The sequence below is a fragment of the Theropithecus gelada genome, chromosome 8 (assembly GCF_003255815.1).
Source record: "Theropithecus gelada isolate Dixy chromosome 8, Tgel_1.0, whole genome shotgun sequence".
Classification (NCBI taxonomy): Eukaryota; Metazoa; Chordata; class Mammalia; order Primates; family Cercopithecidae; genus Theropithecus; species Theropithecus gelada.
In genome coordinates, this window is record NC_037676.1 from 25,338,401 (window position 1) to 25,357,391 (window position 18,991).

At 46.3% G+C, this 18,991-nt stretch overlaps 1 protein-coding gene across 3 annotated transcripts in view; it reads left to right on the forward strand.

The window, feature by feature from the left end:
* Positions 1–18,991, forward strand: part of DPYSL2 (dihydropyrimidinase like 2) — a 146,052-nt gene that overhangs the window by 96,572 nt on the left and 30,489 nt on the right. For all 3 annotated transcript variants that reach the window (XM_025395205.1, XM_025395206.1, XM_025395207.1), the window contains exons 4-6: positions 15,813–15,977; positions 18,214–18,275; positions 18,813–18,893. In XM_025395205.1, the coding sequence (XP_025250990.1) occupies positions 15,813–15,977; positions 18,214–18,275; positions 18,813–18,893 (308 nt within the window). The remainder of the gene's footprint in view (positions 1–15,812; positions 15,978–18,213; positions 18,276–18,812; positions 18,894–18,991) is intronic.

The following is an 18,991-nucleotide window of genomic DNA, read 5'->3' on the forward strand; positions in this document are numbered from 1 at the left end:
CTGTTGACAGAGGGTCTCTATGCTTCTTACTTTTCTAGCATTTACTCTTATTTTACAATTAGTGCCTGCTTGCTGTGTGAACAGGACAGATTTGTCTTGTTTGTTTGGGTGGTATTCAGTTTCATGCAGAAGACTTAGCTAGATGAGTGACTCAAAGTTCCATGCCCGGGGCCCTCCGCCCTCCTTCCCTCAATCACGCCTTTATCCAGTCCCTTCCCACGCCCTGTTGTTCCTCATTGGAATCCTCTGTCCTAGCCTATCCCCCCTGCTCTCCCCTGACACAGAGGGGTGCATCTTGTCTCCCCACAACAGCACTGGAAGATGCTAGAACACTTGGAGAATACTAGTTCTGCACCAGGGATTATGTTCAGCAGGTTTATCTCCTCAAGATACCCCTAAAGTATGTTTTTACTTACTGAACACATGATTGTGTAGGCCCTACTGTTGTTAGCTGTTTGTAGATACTATTTCAGAACAACGCTGTGAGTAGCTACTATTATTAGGTCCATTTCACAGATAAGAAACCTGAGGCCCTGACAGGGTAAGGAATCCTAAGGTTCTGTAGCTAGCCGTGGTAGAGCTGGGGTGTAAACTCAGGCTTTCTGACTCCAGAGTTCATACTTTTAATCCCTATACAGTGAAGTAGGCACTGTTGCTATTTCTATTTTGCAGATGGGGAAACTGAGGCACTGAGGCGTTAAGTACTTTGCCCGGGGTCCTAGAACTAGTCAGTGGTAGAGCCAGGATTCCACCCAGACAGGTGAGCTCTGGAGCCAAAGCCCTGAGCCTCTGTAGTAGATTCCTCGTGGCTTTCTGTCCTGTCCTTGTTCCCAGAAAGTTCCCAGGGGACAGTTACGGAATCACTGGGTGCTTGCTGTTCTCACACACACAGTTTCTACTGGCTCTCTAGCATTTCTTTCATTAGTGAGAGAATGTTTCAGCTCAGCTTTTCAGATGGTGGAGTTGAGGCCCCCTTGTCTGAGCTGGGTGTTTTAGAACCAGCAGGCTTGAGGGCCTATGAGGTCTCTGAAGAACACAGTGGTGGTGAGGCCAGGAGAAGTCACTTCTTGGGACTTTGGAAAGCCTAGAGGAATTCTAGAAATGAAACACCACACACTTACTGGAAGCCAAGTTCGTGTTTCTCCCACTGGTGGAAGGGATATAAGGTGCTGTAAACGTGGCCTTTTTTCAGATGCAGAATGCCTGTCTAATTACAGGAAACAGAGATGTCGCCCCACACTGAGCCAAGGATTTCAACATCTCTTGGAGAAATTCTGCACGGACCTGAAGTTTGAAGCTTTGCATTGTAACCAAGTTGGCTCTCCTTGCCTTCTCCCCAGGCCACGATTTCGTCATCCTGCTTTACGGATGGCATTTCCTATTAAGTGTCTGTCTATGAACATAGACATGGAGCTGAGACAAAGCACAGCTTCTCCCTGGACCCAGAAAGAGGGACTCAGGCGCCTGGGGCTGGGGCCTGACTCCAGAGCCGCTGCTGCTGCCTGGCCTGGTTCGGGGATGCCTAGCCTAACAAGGCAGCCTGGGCTGAGAATCGCTTAGGGCTCAGGTTGATGAAGCTGGGAGAATGGTTGAGAGGGCACTAGATCTAAGATGGTGGCCAGAGCCATTTAATCATGGGGTTGTGAAATTGTCAGTAACTTCTTTGTATGGCCAGTTGATCTGATCTCTCATGTAGGACTCAGTCCCCTATTTGGATCTTGGAAGGTAGCCATTTATTTGAAACAGACAGCCTGGTATAGTGAAAAGAGCTTTGTGTTTTACCCCCTCAGATAGTAAGCAAAGAAAATGGAAAAAGCAGCACTGTCTGGGGTGACATCCTGATGCATTGCTGGTGGCAGAGTGAAGAGGTGACACATTTGGAACATAATGTGGCCGTCTGTATGAAAAACCATAGTTCATCCAGTAATCCCAACCCTAGGACTCCTCAGAGAAAACCGTTTAAAATAGAGGGAAAGTTATTTGCATGAATATGTTCATAAGAATATTATGTATAATAGAAGAAATTTGGAAGAAACCTACAGGTTCTTCCACAGGGAAATGGTTAAGGAAATCATGGTAGACTCTCCGCAAGAATGGCTCCCATTAAAAATTGAATTAGGAAGATTCTAAGATAATGTGGTATTAAGAAAAAAACTCCATGATTAAAAGTGAGCATGGGCCAGGTGTGGTGGTTCAGGCCTGTAATCCCAGCACTTTGGGAGACCGAGGCGGGTGGATCGCTTGAGCCTGGAAGTTCAAGACCAGCCTCGGCAACGTGGGAAAACCCCATCTCTGTTAAAATATAACAAAATGAGCTGGGTGTGGCGGCACCCACCTGTAGTCCCAGCTACTCGGGAGGCTGAGGTGGGAGGATCACTTGAGCCCAGGAGGTTGAGGCTGAAGTGAGATATGATCATGTCACTGCTCTCTAGCCTGGGTGACAGAGCGATACCCTGTTTTAAAAAAAAAAAAGAAAAAAAGTGAGCATGCTGTGTGATCCACCCACATCAAATATCTGCACATGACAGATCAGAAGATAGTATAGAAAAAGATTAGCAGAGTCGGCACAGTGACCCATGCCTGTAATCCTAGCACTTTTGGGAGGCTGAGGCAGACGGATCACTTGAGGTCAGGAGTTCAAAACCAGCCTGGCCAACATGGTGAAACCCCATTTGTACTAAAAAATACAAAAAATTAGCGGGGTATGGTGGTGCATGCCTATAATCCCAGCTACTTGGGAGGCTGAGGCAGGAGAATCACTTGAACCTGGGAGGTGGAGGTTGCAGTGAGCCAAGATTACACCACTGCACTCCAGCCTGGGTGACAGAACAAGACTCTGTCTCTAAAAAAAAAAAAAAGAAAAAAAGAAAAAAATCAGTAGTTATTATTTGATAAGTGGGATTATAGGTAATACTTTTTCCTGTTATAGAAAAAGAATAAAGGAAACAGTACAGATTTAAGATTCAGACCTGGGGGTTTAATTCTGGTTATTGTTATATCTGATTATGTATCTTTTAGAAATGCTTGAAACTTTTCTGAGTCTCAGATTCATCAGTAAAATGATAGAATAATTTCTAAGTGTCCTTTAGTCAACCCAATTCCAGCTGCAAATCGTTTCTTCATGTAGAATCTGCCAGACTTGTTTAATATCAATATCATGGGCAATTAGTAACATCACTGTGCACAAACAAAGTCCTCGAGACCGGGCAGGGTGGCTCACGTCTATAATCCCAAATGGGAGGCCGAGGCAAGCAGATTACTTGAGCCTAGGAGTTTGGGACCAGCCTGGGTAACATAGGAAACCCCGTCTCTACTAAAAATACAAAATATTAGGTGGACATGGTGGTATGCACCTGTAGTCCCAGCTACTAGGGAGGCTAGGGTGGGAAGAACACTTGAGCCTGGGAAGTCAAGGCTGCAGTGAGCTGAGGTCATGCCATTACACTGTAGCCTGAGTTAAAAAAAAAAAAATGCTCCTACAGATTCGTTTTCAGGACTCAAGGTCTAATGAAACCTTCCTTGCAGGCCGTCCTCAGACCATGCATGACCCTTCTATGTGAGTAGAGAGCAAATGACCCAGTCCTAGTTTTTCAATAAAGCCATTCCTGGCAGAGAGGGTTATTCCGGGGTTTCGCTCCCCATGCCTCATGATTGACTCCGGAGCTGGGGATGTGCTTGAAACACTGACCCCTTGCTGCCTGCACATGGGCTGGAGGACTCTCGTTCCCTCCATGTCTGCTTTCCGTGAGCCAGGGAGGGAGTTTCTACTCAGCGTTGGGCTCATCACTCTTAAAGGATTTGCACGTCACCCTTTGGTGGTGGTGGCCCCTCATCACCACACACAGATTTTATTAGCCTGGCTTTCTTTTTTTTTGTTTTTTTGTTTTTTCCCCGAGATAGGGTCTCTCTCTGTTGCCCAGGCTGGAGTGCAGTGGCACAATCTTGGCTCACTGCACCCTCTGCCTCCTGTTGCCTCAGCCTCCCGAGTAGCTGGGACTACAGGCACATGCCACCATGCCCAGCTAATTTTTGTAATTTTAGTAGAGACGAGGGGTTTCACAATATTGGTCAGACTGGTCTCGAACTCCTGACCTCAAGTGATCCACCCACCTCGGCCTCCCAAAGTGCTGGGATTACAGGTGTGAGCCACCATGCCCGGCCTAGCATGGCCTTTGATCTTGGATGCAGGGAGCCCATGAGTAAGCTATACCACGCCTCAGAGAGAAGGGTTTTAGGAGGTGCCGAAACGCTGACAAGCTCATTATCTGATGCCCTGAATTGGCTTTCTCTCATGCACATTGGGTTAAAGTCATTAGTTACCCACTTAAGTGAACTTGCATGTGTTTCCAATGACAGAAAAGGATTTAGGGATGGATTGTTGAGGTGACTGCTGTGCATAGAAATACTTAGAAGGAGGTGGTGGTTTAAACTGTAGAAGGAGGCAGGTGCCAAGCGCTCCCAGTTTGGGGTTTGAGCTCCCACATTCTATGTACACAGCAGCAGGCAAGTCCCGTGGCCCCCAGGGTCTGCATCTGTGATGTAAGGATCGTAAACCTGCCCTGCCTACCTTGTTTGAGCATCAGATGAGATAAGGTACGTGATAACGCTTTGTGAATCACTTAAAAACACTATATCTATGTGAGGTTGATATTATTGCTATCAAGTACATGCAAACGTGTAGGAAATTATAAAATGGTTCAATGTTGCATTCCTGTTTTTGAAACTTTCTGAAGGGAGGTGGATATGTTTCCCTAAGGTGGGGAGCTAGGGTTGTGCCTGTGTTCATCCAGGAAAATGAGATGAAAAGCCCTAGATACCTCTGCGACATCATCTTCAGAATGTGAAATGACAGTGGGTTTGGAATCTGGGCCTTCTCTCTGCCTGCTCTCCGCCTCTCCTTCCCCACCCACAGTCTCCAGCTCTGACTCCTGGCCTCTCAGGGTCCTCTCCCAGCAGCCTGGAAGGAAGGGACATCCTCATTCTAGGGCCCAGGCCATGAGAAAGGAAGCAGTGGGCAGGGGTGCAGGCTGCAGGTGTGGGCAGCTCCAGGTGCCCACTCTAGGCTTCAGGATGAGTGGCTCCCTTCGTGCAGTGGGTGCCCGTCCTGGCAGGTACAGTTGCCAGAGACGCCCACCTGCTTCAGCTGCATACCACGGGGTTCTTCCTGAGACTAAACAGGGTCCTGCTCCTCATATCCATCGACCAGTGAGTGATGAGGAAGACTGAATGCCGAGGGACGGAAGGAAGGAGGTCAGGAGAAAGGGAGAAGGGCTGGCCAGGAGGGAGGAGAGAGGAAATGACAGAGAGCCAGAGATCAGGAGCCCCAGGCCTGCCAGCCGGGGAAGGCCCTGCTGTTGCGCTCTTCAGAACCCCAGCTCAGGACCTTTTGAATAAATGTTAGGAGTGTGAGTGGAATCTAATGAGTAGGACAGACCTCCTGGGTGAGCATTGAATATGAGGGTGGGTGGGGTATGGTAGCTCATGCCTATAGTCCCAGCATTTTGGGAGGCCAAGGTAGGAGGATCATTTGAGCCCAGGAGTTTGAGACCTGCCTGGGCAACATGGGAGATACTTTCTCTACAGAAAATTAAAAACTAGCTGGGCATGGTGGCACAGGCCTGTGGTCCCAGCTACTCGGGAGGCTGAGCGGGGAGGATCGCTTGTGCCCTGGAGATCAAGGCTGCAGTCAGCCATGGTTGCACCACAGCATTCCAGCTTGGGTGACAGAATGAGACCCTGTCTCAAAAAAATAAGTAAAAAATAAAAAATAAAATGGGGGTGGAGGAAGAAGAGCCAGGGGAAGATTCTTCGGAGACGTGGGAAGTAAATTTGCAAGATTGCTGTCTCGGAGCTGGGCAGACAGGAAGGGAACAGAGCTGGGATGGGGCAGGGACAGGTTCCAGGCACCGGCAGGATGGGGGCCAGTGTGCAGTGGGCCAAGAGGGAATGGGAGCGAGAAAGTGGGGTGTCAGCAACATTCAGCTCCCTCCATAGCTTAATGAGAAGAGAGGGGTGGGGACAGGTGGTAGCTGGAGGGTCCCCCAGGATCATTTTATCTGTATCCCTTTCGTATCTTTCAATGAGTTTTTGTTTTCCCTAACTAGATTGTTGGCATTTTAAGGGCACAGTTTATAACTTCTACCTCTTTGTTTCCTCCAAAGTTGGCTGATCACCAGATCACTTAAAGGAGGTTGTTTGTTTTATAAGCATTTTACCAGATCTTGCCTTAACACTTACTTCCCCCAGAGTTAGTCATAATCATTCTAGCAGGGTTTCTAGATACTGAATAATGACCGATGGCGCCACTTGATTTATGGGACGATACTGGTTTAGTTTTAAAAGCAAACTTACATTGAACAAAGTTTAGGGAAGAGAAAGGAGAGGGCTACTCAAGTGCCTGAAGGTCTGAGCAGTGAAGAACACGTTTCCATATGCCTGCCACCCTTAGGCTCAGGACATGGTTTTCCCATCTGTTTATTGAATTGGGTCACTTGCTTTAGTTATAATATATGAAGGGATAAGACTGGATTTCACTTCTCAATTAACTAGCCCTCTTGCTGTCTTTTAATCACACGTTCTGGGGTCAGATTCCAGCCCTGCCAGTCAGTGGCTGCACTGGCCAAGGCCACGTGGTTGACCACCATCCAGAATTCTGCCAAGAGCCTTACCTGCTGGAGGCACGAGAGGTATGGTTGTTATGCAGCTTTGGTGGCGCAGGCCCTCTGCCTGGTACATTTTAAGTAATGTGAACAGATTACTTAATCTCACTGTCTGTTCAGTTAAAAACTAGGGCCAACCCCGGCTCAGAGCTCAGGGGGCTGTTGTGAGGATTAAATGAGAGAATCCATGGAAGATGCTTAGAGTAATACCAGACACATAGGACGTGCTGAATAAATCTGAATGGTTTTTACTATTACTCGCATCTTTCAATGTTTGTAACTTACACTTATGTTACAGTTAGTCATTTCATTGGCGTGTGCTAACCAAAGGTGGCCTGACCCCTCACCATCCGTTAGGAGGGCTGGAGTTTAAAATCCAGGCACATGGAGGATCGATGGGGGAGCTGGGTACTCCTTTGACTTCAGTGTCCAGTGGATGCTGGGGTTCTCAGGTTGGTGTATTGAGTCACATAGTTCCATGACTGAGTCCCTTGGAGGGAGAGGCTAAAGTTGGCTAGAGGCAGGTGTGATGTTTGGTCTGTCCTGTGTACACTGAGCACCTTCTGTATACCAGTCTCCCTGCTTGCTTCTTCCAGACAGAAGAAAACACGGATGGCAATTGGTTCTATTAGAACAGTGCCTCTTATAGTTTACAAGCACCATCTTATTGAACACTCATGAAAAATGCTGGGATGTATGTTATTTCTGCTGTTTCATAGATGAAAAAACTCAGGCACAGACATTCTGAATAGTTCCAGCTCTTAGGAAAATGCTTCTTTAGCATTACGGGAGAAACAGTACATTTGCACAAGGCAAGTAGTTCACCATGTAAGGCGGCTCGTGCTTTAGAGGAACCTAAATACTACAGTGTTTTATGCACGGGCATTTTTCTTGCAAAGGAACATAGCTTTGTCTTCCTGGGGGTGTTTATCAAACCACATCTATGTAGCAGATGCTCTTCAAGCATTTCCCATATTCCCTCATTTACAACACCCTGGTACCCTGAGTTAATTATTAGTCCCATTTCGTGGTTGAGGAATCTGAAGCTCTGAGAGTTTGAACTTCTTGTCTAAAGTCACATGGTGAGGAAGTGGTAGAACTGACCTGCACCCCAGGTGTCTGACTCTGATCTTTCCAATAGTGCCTCTTCAGTGGGTACCCCTTAAATTCTCATGGGGCAGGTGCTTTCTTCTCCTTTTCTGCCCTTTTTTTCAGAGCAAAACCACATTATCCTAACTGCCAAGCACATCCCACAAAGGCTCTTATCTCTCCTCCAACAAAAGCCATTCCCTGCTTGGTTGATGAGGTCACCCGGCATTTTGCAGGGCATTTTGCTGGGTAGATGCCAGCTCAGGAAAGCCACGTAGATAAGCCAGTGGGTGGCTTGTGTTACTGCCTCCCCGATGGTTTGCTTTTTATTCAAGTCAATTCATTTATCTGAGATCAAAAAGGGAAAGGCTGATGCACACACATTGAAAAGCAGGGAATGGTGCTGGAGAATGAGACTGTGACTATTTGGAATAAGATCCTGGAGATGGGCAGTGCTGATAGAGTAAATATCCAGGGAGCAGGGGGAGGTGTGTGCACTGACAACAGGAGTTTTAGCATCTGCCCCTCCTTGCTTCAACGGGCTGATGGGTACCCGAGGGGGGTTGGAGGGCTGAGTGATGGCCCCCCATCCTCCCTCTTCCCTCATGCTCCATGGGTGTAACCTGGAGGTGGGATCGGAGAGCTGGGTGGAGGGCACCCCATCCTCTCTCCTCCCTCGTGCTCCATGGGTATAACCCCAAGGTGGGATCACAGGCTGAGTGAGGACTCCCCATCTTCTCTTCTCCCTCCTGCTCTATGTGCATAACCCCCAGCTGACTTGCAGACTGTGGTACCTGCTCAACTGCTTCAATTCCAGAACAGGGAAGGTGTTTCTGACATCCCTGTGCTTTAATTACAAAGGACCCCTTGAGACCTTATCAGAAACACTGCCAGCCTAGCCCTTTGAAAACTCACGGTCTTGGATTCTCTATCAGTGTCGCTCCCTGGCTGTAATATCGTACTATAGTTAGGCAAGATGTTTCCTTTGGGGGAAATGGGGTGAAGGGTACAAAGGTTCTCTCTGTGTCATTTCTTAATTCTGCAGGTGAGTCTACAGTGAGTTTTAAAAAGAAAAAGTTCCAGCCTGGGCAGCATAGCGAGACCTATGTCTCTACACATAATGGTAATAAAAAAATTAGCCGGGTGTGGTGGTGCACGCCTGTGGTCCTGGCTGCTTGGGAGGATGAGGTGGGAGGATCGCTTGAGCCCAGGAGGTCAGGACTACAGTGAGCTGTGATAGCGCTACTGCACTCCAGCTTGGGTGCCAGAGCGAGACCCCTTCTCAACAAAAGAAAAAGGATAAAAGAAAAAAAAAATTTAAAGTAGGGTCATTTAAATAAGGCCAACTCCAAAGGGATCTTCTATTTGAAGTTTTAGGGAGCAGCTTATTTACTTTATGTCTCACACTTTGCTAATATCCAAAATGCAGAACAATAGGGAACCCCTTGAGGCAGGAGGGGAATGAAGCACTGATTCTTGCTGCAGCATGGATGAACCTTGACGGCATGACGCCAAGTGAAAGCAGACAGACACACAAGACCACATCTTATGTGATTCCATTGGTAGGAAATGTCCCGAATAAACAAATCTATGGAGACAGGAAGTAGATTGATGGTGGCCAGGGTTTGGGAGTAGAAGGGGTAGGAAGGAATGGGGAGTGACTGTAAGTGGGTACCAGGTTTCTTTTTTGAGTCATGTTCTAAAACTAGATTATTGCAGTGGTTGTAAAGCTCTGTGAGTGAACTAAAAGCCATTGGGTTATATACCCTTTAAATGAGTGATTGCATAGCATGTGAATTATCTCAATAAAACTGTTAAAAAAAAAACAGTAATGTCCTTTGACACTTTTAATAGAAGTCATAATGAAAGGAATAGTCCTTTTTCAGAGACTTGTAACTTGCAAATTCAGGCCACTGTCCTGGTGCATGTTCTTGGCTGTCTCATAAACCAGATTCACAGGCCTATCACGCACACCGTGAGGGTGTTTCCAGTCACTCATCCTGAGGGGAGGAAAACCCATTGTGTGCCAGGCATTTTGCCAGGTGCTTTTACCTATACTTTATTATGTAAACTTCTTGCAGCCCTGCAGGGTTTGTGGCTTTATGCCTTTTTTTTTTTCTTAATAGTCTTGATCTGTTGCCCAAGCTGGAGTGCAGTGGTGTAGTCATAGCTCACGACATCCTCAAACTCCTGGGCTCAAGCGATCTTCCTCACTTAGCCTCCCGAGTAGCTGCGACTACAGGCACATACCACCATGCCCGGGTAATTTTTTTTTTTTTTGGTAGAGTTGGGATCTCACTGTGTTGCCCAGGCTGGTCTTGAACTCCTGGCCTCAAGCAATCTGCCCACCTCAGCCTCCCAAAGTGTGAGTCACTGAACCCAGCTCATGCCTATGTTTTTATAGATGAATAAATGGAGGTTCCTGGCTGGGCGCAGTGGCTCATGCCTGTAATCCCAGCTCTTTGGGAGGCCGAGGCTGGGGGGATCATCTCAAAACAGGAATTCAAGACCAGCCTGGCCAACATGGTGAAACCCCATCTCTACTAAAAAAAAAATACAAAAATTAGCTGGGCGTGGTGGTGCACACCTGTGATCCCAGCTAGTTAGGAGGCTGAGGCTGGAGAATCGCTTGAACCTGGGAGGTGGAGGTTGCAGTGAGCCGAGATTGCGCCACTGCACTCCAGCCTGGGCGACAAGAGTGATACTCCGTCTCAAAAAAAAAGAAAAAAGAAATGGAGGTTCCTAAAGGCTAAACCACAGTGAGGGAGTACTGCAGCAAAAACTAGAATTTGGGGGCTCCTTGACCTCCAAGCCCATTCTCTTTTCACTGCTGGTATAGCCGGGTTGCCAAGGCTGCCCTCTTGCAGGGGCCGATAGCTCAGGGAGGTCACCAGAGGAAAGGCCTGTGAGATCTGTGCAAGTCATTTTCAGGCTTGTGTCCTCAGTGGGGACTCTGCTCCCTCCGGAAGTGAGTATGACATTCCTGCCTGTCCCCTTGGAGCAGCTCTTCCCAGGAGAGCTTCAGTGGAAAGAGAACTGTGGGAAAACATGTGGAAGCTTTTCGTGGACATGTTTCTGAGTGTCATGAGCTCTTGAAGGAAGCATGTTTATTTCCCCGAAGTGCTCAACTGTGTCCGGGTCCTGAGCTTTTCAAGGGTTCATAACCCCCGGAGCTAATTTGGATATGCAAGGAAGCCATGGGATTGCAGCCGGGGAACATGCTATTTTTTGTAAGTGATGACGCTGTTGTGTAGTAAACAGGCCCCTCGTGGTAAAATGGGCAGGAGGGAAAGGAGGTGGAGGGAGAAGTTTTGGGAAAAGATTTGTACTCGGTTAGTGATGCTCAAGGTGGTTCAAGGCAAACTCAGTAGCTCCCAGGTTGCTTAGTAGAAATGCAAATTACTGGGTCCCAGTCTGGACCTGCAGCATCAGAAACTCTGGGATAAGGTCTGAGAACCTGTGTTTTATATTTATCTTTATTTTTATTTTTTTGAGACAGAGTCTCCTCTGTCGCCCAGGCTGGAGTGCAGTGGCACGATCTTGGCTCACTGCAAGCTCTGCCTCCCAGGCTCATACCATTCTCCCTCCTCAGCCTCCTGAGTAGCTGGGACTACAGGCGCCTGCCACCATGCCCGGCTAAATTTTTGTATTTTTAGTAGAGCCAGGGTTTCATTGTGTTAGCCAGGGTGGTCTCAATCTCCTGACCTCGTGATCCGTCCACCTCGGCCTCCCAAAGTGCTGGGTTTACAGGCGTGAGCCACTGCACCCGGCCTATTTTTATTTTTATTTTTATTTTATTATTTTTTTGAGACAGGGTCTTGCTGTGTTGCCCAGACTGGTCTTGAACTCCTGGGCTCTAGCGATCCTCCTGCCTCAGCCTTCCAAAGTGCTGGGATTATAGGTGTGAATCACCGCACCCGGCCAGAACCTGTGTTTTAATGAACACTGGAGATCATTACTGTGCACCCTGAAGTCTGAGGAGTTTAGCATCAGACGATCTGATGACACATCATTGGGATATGGAGTCATGGGTCCTGTCACCAGCCTGAAGTTGTCCTTGTCTGTCACCCTCCCCACTTGGTCTAAGAGTGAGTGCAGCAGAGACAGAAAGTAGATTAATGGTTACCAGGGGCTGGGAGTAGCAGGCTAGGAGGGAATGGGGAATGACTGCAGGTGGGTGCAGCCTTTCTTTTTTGGTGATGTTCTAAATCTAGATTGTGGTAATGGTTGTAAGGCTTTAAGATGGCTTGCTTGAGCCTTGCAATGGAAATGAGTGCCTTGGCCTAAGGAGAAGGGGAGAAAATCTTATGGAGTAAATGAGCTTTTATTTTGTTTCCTTTTTCTTTTTTTTTTTTGAGACAGAGTCTCGCTCTGTCACCCAGGCTGGAGTGCAGTGGTGCAATCTCAGCTCACTGCAACCTCCATCTCCTGGGTTCAAGTGATTCTCCTGCCTCAGCCTCCTGAGTAGCTGGGATTACAGGCACCTGCTACCACACCCAGCTAATTTTTATATTTTTAGTAAACACAAGGTTTCATCATGTTGCCCAGGCTGGTCTCGAACTCCTGGCCTCAAGTGATCTTTTGCCACCAGATATTAAAATGTATTAAAAAGCTGCTCTATTTAGTACTAATTGAGATGAATGGAGCAAAATAGTCCAGGAACAGAACCTGGTATTGTCTCTCTGTAAGGTATGCATGAATTTAAAACATTATTAGATATGTTATCTAGTAGTAATAATGACAAAGTATTTTTTGAAGTCATCATAAATCAATAGAAGGAAAGGATTATTCAGTAACTATGAGCATGTGTCACCAGTACTTATCCTTCTTCTTAGGAGGGATTCGTTTTTTCAATCTTAAAGGAAATAGATACATTGAACATATCAGGCTTCCTTATTTACATTGGCTAGAGAGCCTAACTCTAAATTTAGCCCATGTATAAGACTAAATATCAAGTATTTATCTATACAAACACACACATATGTACATACACACTTGCATCCACATATACATACACGTATTTTACGTACACATATTCACATATAAATATACATGTACATACATACACATACATACATGCCTCATTCCTGATTTTATTTTACTATTATTTTTCTTCCACTTTAGCTTGCATTACTCTTTCTGGTTTATCACTTTTTTTTGTATTTCATGTGTCTCTATAAACCACCTTAAAACTTTTTGGGGGAAGAAAGTGGACTATAAATAAAGAAATAGAATAAGGTATAATATATAGAAAAAAGGCAGTGAAAATACACCCAAATTTGAATAATCTGATTTTGGGGTGGTGATGGTAATGGGATTATTAACTTTCCCTATAATTTTCTGTATTTTTGAAATGTTCTACTCAAAGCATCATATCATCAGAAAAAATGATTATTTCTGCTCATTCCCCTTGCTGGCCAGTGAAAGGAATGCATTTCCATAAGTGAGGGTCTGGCAGGGCAGTGTTGAGGGGAGGGGTCTTTGCCGCAGCAGAAGCTGGTCCGGTTCCCAGGAGAGCCCCTCTTGTTGCTTGACCTGATTGCAAGTGGAGTGTGAGAGCCGGAAGGAAACATTCCGTCACTTATTTAGAGCATTCATTTGGCTATTCCCTGATCTAGGCGTTCAGTCCCTGCTCGGAGGGAGTTTACATTCTAGTCAGCGGTCAGACAGTAAATGAGTGAAACGGATTCAGAAACGATGCCACCCTGGGATGGTGACGTGTAGCCCCAGTGAGAAGAATGAGGAGATGCCCATGTCAAGAGCGAGGGGAACGGGTTTCCAGAGAGAGAGGGCTGCTTGTGCACAGGCCTGGAGTTGCCCAGGGGTTGGGCAGGTCAAATTGAAGAATGGCCTGGGGTGGCCATTGTGGGTGAGCAGGTCGGGGATAGAGAGTACCTTGGAGAGATGAGCTAGGACCGGATCTGACTGGCAAAGGGAAAGAGTTCGAATTGGGCGCTAAGGACGGTAGACAGCTACTGAAGGATTTAATAAGGGGAATGGCAGGGTCTGATGAAAGGCTTAAGATCCTTCTAGCTGCTTCTGAAGGTTGATTTGTAGGAGGGCAAGAAATGAAGCCAGGGGAGTGGATAGGGAGATTCTGCCCAAACTGATTGCTACACAGTGATATTTGTATGGTTTTCTTTGTTTTTTGTTGTTGTTGTTGTTTGTTTGTGTTTTTGTTTTTGGGGTGTTGAAGGGGGGACATACAACTTAAGAAAAATTGGAATTATTTTGTCAAGTTTTCTGTGTCAGCATTTTACTGATGGAATATGCTTGCATTTAAAGTGGATATCATTTTTGTTTTTATTAGATAACATTATCTATATTACAGATACCAGATATGCATGTACTCATTTAATTATATACACTAATACTTACAAAAAGGTAAATTTGGTCAAAAGAAAATTCAGCTTAGATGGCCATATTTTTGTGTGTGTGTGTGTGTGTGTATATATATATATATATATATTTTTTTTTTTTTTAGGACAAGGTCTTGCTCTGTTGCCCTGGCTGGAGTGCAGTGGTGCAGTCTTGGCTCACTGCAACTTCCACCTCCCGGGTTCAAGCAATTCCCCTGCCTCGGCCTCCCAAGTAGCTGGGACTACAGGCACGCGCCACCACGGCCAGCTAATTTTTGTATTTTTAGTAGAGACGGTTTCACCATGTTGGCCAGGCCGGTCTCAAACTCCTGACTCATGTGATCTGTCTGCCTTGACCTCCCAAAGTGCAATGGCTATATTTCTGACATATACAAAGCCAAGCCCAGTTGATCAGAATTTAGCAGCATCTGCAAGATTTGATGCATTTCAGAAATCTGAGCTCTCTAGCGTTACATGGACTGACGTTTTCTTAGCTCAGAACTGCTTACCCGAGTGTAGAAAATCTAATATTTAGGAAGAATGATTCATTGCTTTAAGTGTTCAGTCCTGGTTTAATCATTTCAGTTGTATTTTAGTGCTTGTGTGCGGAAGACGGATAGTAATAGTCCCGGTAATCCTCCTGCCATCATGTCAGCTGGGCGAGAGCTCTCCAAGACCTAGGAGAGATAATAGCAGCTGCAAAGGCCCTATGGTGGGAGGCAGCAGGTAGATATTTTAGTAACTGAAAAACGGTCCATGTAACTGGAGAGCAGGGTACAAGGGAGAGATGGTTCAGGGTCATGTTATAGAGGTAGGCCAGGGCCACGCTGGTCAAGATTTTGCAAACCTTATTGGGGACTTGAATCTTTATCTGAAGAACAGGGGGAAACCATTGGAGGATTTAAATCGGGGAATGACGTAAGATTCATAGATGTGCTGTCTCCTTTAATCCTCATAACAAATGTATGTGCTAGGTAATATTATCCCCATTTTAAAGCAGCACAGAAATTAGGGCAGTGGAGATTACGGAGTTTACCCCAGGACACCATGCGGGTGAATGATGGAGCTAGGAAACCAACTCAGGTCAGCTTGCATCCAAAGTCCTCTGTCTTCCAGATCAGCCTACTTCCATAGTACTATAACAATGAATGCAGTTTTAAAACACTTTGAACTCTTAAGATGAAAGATTTCCCTTAAATTACAAAGTGGTATTAAGCTGCAGAAATGTGAGCGGTAATGAGAGAGCAGGTAATGCCCGGGAACTTTTGAAAGGCCCGGTCCGTGTGGCTCTGCTCCAGCACCTTCAAGTTCCCTGCCGTCTGGCGGGGGGCGTCTCATAAGCTGCTTTCAACACAAAGAAGGGTTTGGCTGCTCCCCAGCCGTTTGGCACTGCCATTGTCCATAAGGACCCGTTGTCCGTGAAATGCACCCAACACTTGAGCTTTCAGGGGTTTTGGGAAATCAGATCTGGGCAGTGCATGTGTGGTTTCGCTGGAGACATCATCCAATGCCAAGTTTCTGCTTTCTGCTTTCTCCCTCTTGGATAATCAACTGGGTTATGTGGATTCTTGGAAGCTGTTGGTAGAGATCACCATCTCGATTTTGAACCCAAGAAGCCTTATTCAGGGTTCGAGTGGGAAAATACCTGCTGGCCCACGGCCCTTGAGGCTCTTGGTGATGACGACATATGTCTGTTTCTTTGTAGTTGACCATGTTGTTCCTGAGCCTGGGACAAGCCTGCTCGCTGCGTTTGACCAGTGGAGGGAATGGGCCGACAGCAAGTCCTGCTGTGACTACTCTCTGCACGTGGACATCAGCGAGTGGCATAAGGGCATCCAGGAGGAGATGGAAGCGCTTGTGAAGGATCACGGTAGGTGGCACTAAGTCAATGCCCTCTGCAGATGTTTCTGCTTCAGTCCATCAACTGGCACAGCCCTGAGAAGAAAGTGATAATGCTTCCAGATCCCATTTGCGCCTCATGCCCATGCCTGCCCCTGGGAAGGAGAGAGGGCTTTGGGCTGCAGCTCGTGCTGATTGGAGGTGACGTTACCCAGTGCAGTAACATAAGCCTTCATTGATAAGAGAAGACGAGCCTTACTGCTGGGATCTGCTCTTAGGTGACAGCTGCTCACAGCTTATTGGTTTGTGGGCACCATGGTCTCTAGTTAGGGTGGGGAATTGAGGCTGCCGAGAGAGAGATTTACCCTCAAAAGATAACAAATACATATCTCAGGGAGGATGTGGCAGTTTCAGGAGAGTGTTGGGCAGCCCCTTCCTACAAACCTGGGCGGATCTAGGATAGATTTGAGGGCTATGAGATACTTCAAAACTAAGTAACAACCTGAGAGGTCTTTTGCATTCCCTAGAATTATTTTGGAGAACAAATTTCCAGGCATTGGGAAGATTTACAGAGAGGCAGGAGGAATCTTTACCACCTCATCGGGGGTTTGGGGGGAAGAGCCAGGCCACATTGTCTTCCTGGGTCTCATTGGGCTTGGCTAGAGACCAGATTAACCTCATTGGATCTTAGCGTTCAGGGAAGCACCTAATGCTGTAGGGTTCTGGGACTTCCAGGCTCAGAAGCACCATGTGCTGTGAGTGACATGGCAGGAAGGAAATCTCTAGGCACTAGAATGATAGAAAATGCCCCAGAATGAAAAACAAGAGTCTTGGGTTTATTTCTGATATTCCACAGACTGTATGACCCTGGGTAAATTGCTTAAATTTTATGGGTCTCAGTTTTTGAAACATTTCTCATATATGAGGGTCTTGGACTAGATGTCCTCTAAGATTCTTTCCAGCATGAAGCTTCCACAGAAAAGAAAATAGGTAACCTTTGACTTTTCTCACTTTTGAGCATGCAGAGACTCCAAGTGGTTTATCTGTGGATACTTAGACTGAATCTGCTCCAAACCAGGCAGGAGGGTTACCATGGTAACTGTTGCCTGGCAACGGGAGAAGGGCCGGGATGTACAGAGGCATTTAACTCAGGCAGCTCCCAGCACCCCCCAGGTGGCTTGAATTAAGCTTCAAGGCTGTGAGGTTGTCAGGACAATTGTTTAAAATTGTGATGAATGTTGGGCAGGGATGTTTGGTCTGGTGCCTGGGGAGGCAAGAACTCCAAGACGCCAGGATGAGAATTGCGACATCTGCTTGTTGAACTAATGGACCCTTTCTTACTTAAAAAATCATTTTCTTAAAAACCAGCATGGAAGGCAGTCTGTCTGCCAAAGAAAAGACATTTATCACAGTTCTTCATAGGCAGAAACTTCTAATTCATTTTCTTCTTACAGTCGCAACAGACTTGTTTGGTGGAGGCAGCTTAAAAAAATTAACTGTTGTAAAATAAATATAACATTAAAGTTACCATCTTAACCATTTTTAAGTGTGCGTGTAGTTCAGTGTTTTAAAATACACTCATAATGTTGTTGCAACCATCACCACCCTCCAGCCGCAGGACTCTTTATCTTGCAAAACTAAAACGCTACACTCACTCATTAAACACTAACTCTCCACTCTCCTTTACCCCAGTCCCTGGTAACTGCTGTTGTACTTTCTGTCTGTGAATTTGACTTCTAGGGACCACATACAAGTGGAATCATACAGTATTTGTCCTTTTGCAACTGGCTTATTTCGCTTATCATGATGTCCTCAAAGTTTCAATGTTACAGCATGTGTCAGGTGTCTTTCCTTTTTAAAGGCTGAATAATATCCCATTGTATGGATAGACCACATCTGGTTTATTCATTTATCAGTTAATGGAGGCTTGATTTTTGCTTCCACCTTTTGGCTATTGTGCATCATTCTGCTATGAACATGGATGTGCAAATACTGGCAACTTTTAATTTTGATATACTTGTAAACTTACAGGAAAACCATAAGAATACTAAAAAGCATCCTTGTGCATCTTCACCCCACATTCTCCGGTTATTTATATGTTACTCTGCTTCCTTTACCATTCTGTGTCTCCATCTCTCTCCTCTCTCTTTCTCTGTACTGAAACACGCAGACAAACACGTGTATACACACATACATATATCTTATTTCCTTATTTGGTTATTTGGTTTATCTATTACAAGTCCACCTCTCTGTTTTGTCTGTACTAGGGGTAAATTCCTTCCTCGTGTACATGGCTTTCAAAGATCGCTTCCAGCTAACGGATTGCCAGGTAAGAAAGTTGGCTTTTCGGAAGAGGCACCCTGACATTTGGTACCTTCGGGCTGTGGCTGTTTGGGAAAGCAGTCTCCGGTGTGTGCACGTCTCCTAGCTTCCTGGGAAGTGCCTGGTGGATGCAGTTACTGATGTAATTGAGCCTCGAAAGAGAATATGAACCCAGTGCCCTAGCTCCCAGTGCTGCCACTTCGCCGCTCTGGATCTGAGGCTCTGCCCAGCATGGCGTGTCTGAGAGTGGTACTCAGAACCTCCTTAGCAAACCTGGTGCAGAGCCAGGTGTCACCCAAGAGCTTTTCACTCCTGGTCCACGTCCTGCTAAGTTGTACTGCCTCTGTTAATTTCTGAGGGGTCTTTCTCCATCAAATGTGGCCAGAAACATTGCCCTCGGTCGTGTTGAAAAAGCCAGGCTAATAGAATCAGCCTAGGTGTCCTGTTTCTCACCCCAGAAATGCTGCTGGCAGGGAAATGATTGTCCTTGTGAGCAGGAAGATAGAAGTCCCTGTCTCTGATCCCACCCTCGTCTCTCTCTCAGATTTATGAAGTACTGAGTGTGATCCGGGATATTGGCGCCATAGCCCAAGTCCACGCAGAAAACGGCGACATCATTGCAGAGGTAAGGACTTTCTTTTTCATCATTTCTTCATCACCTGGAGGGTGAGAGGCAGGCTCAAGAAAGGGAGGCAACATCTGTAGCTTAACACCAGGGTGGAA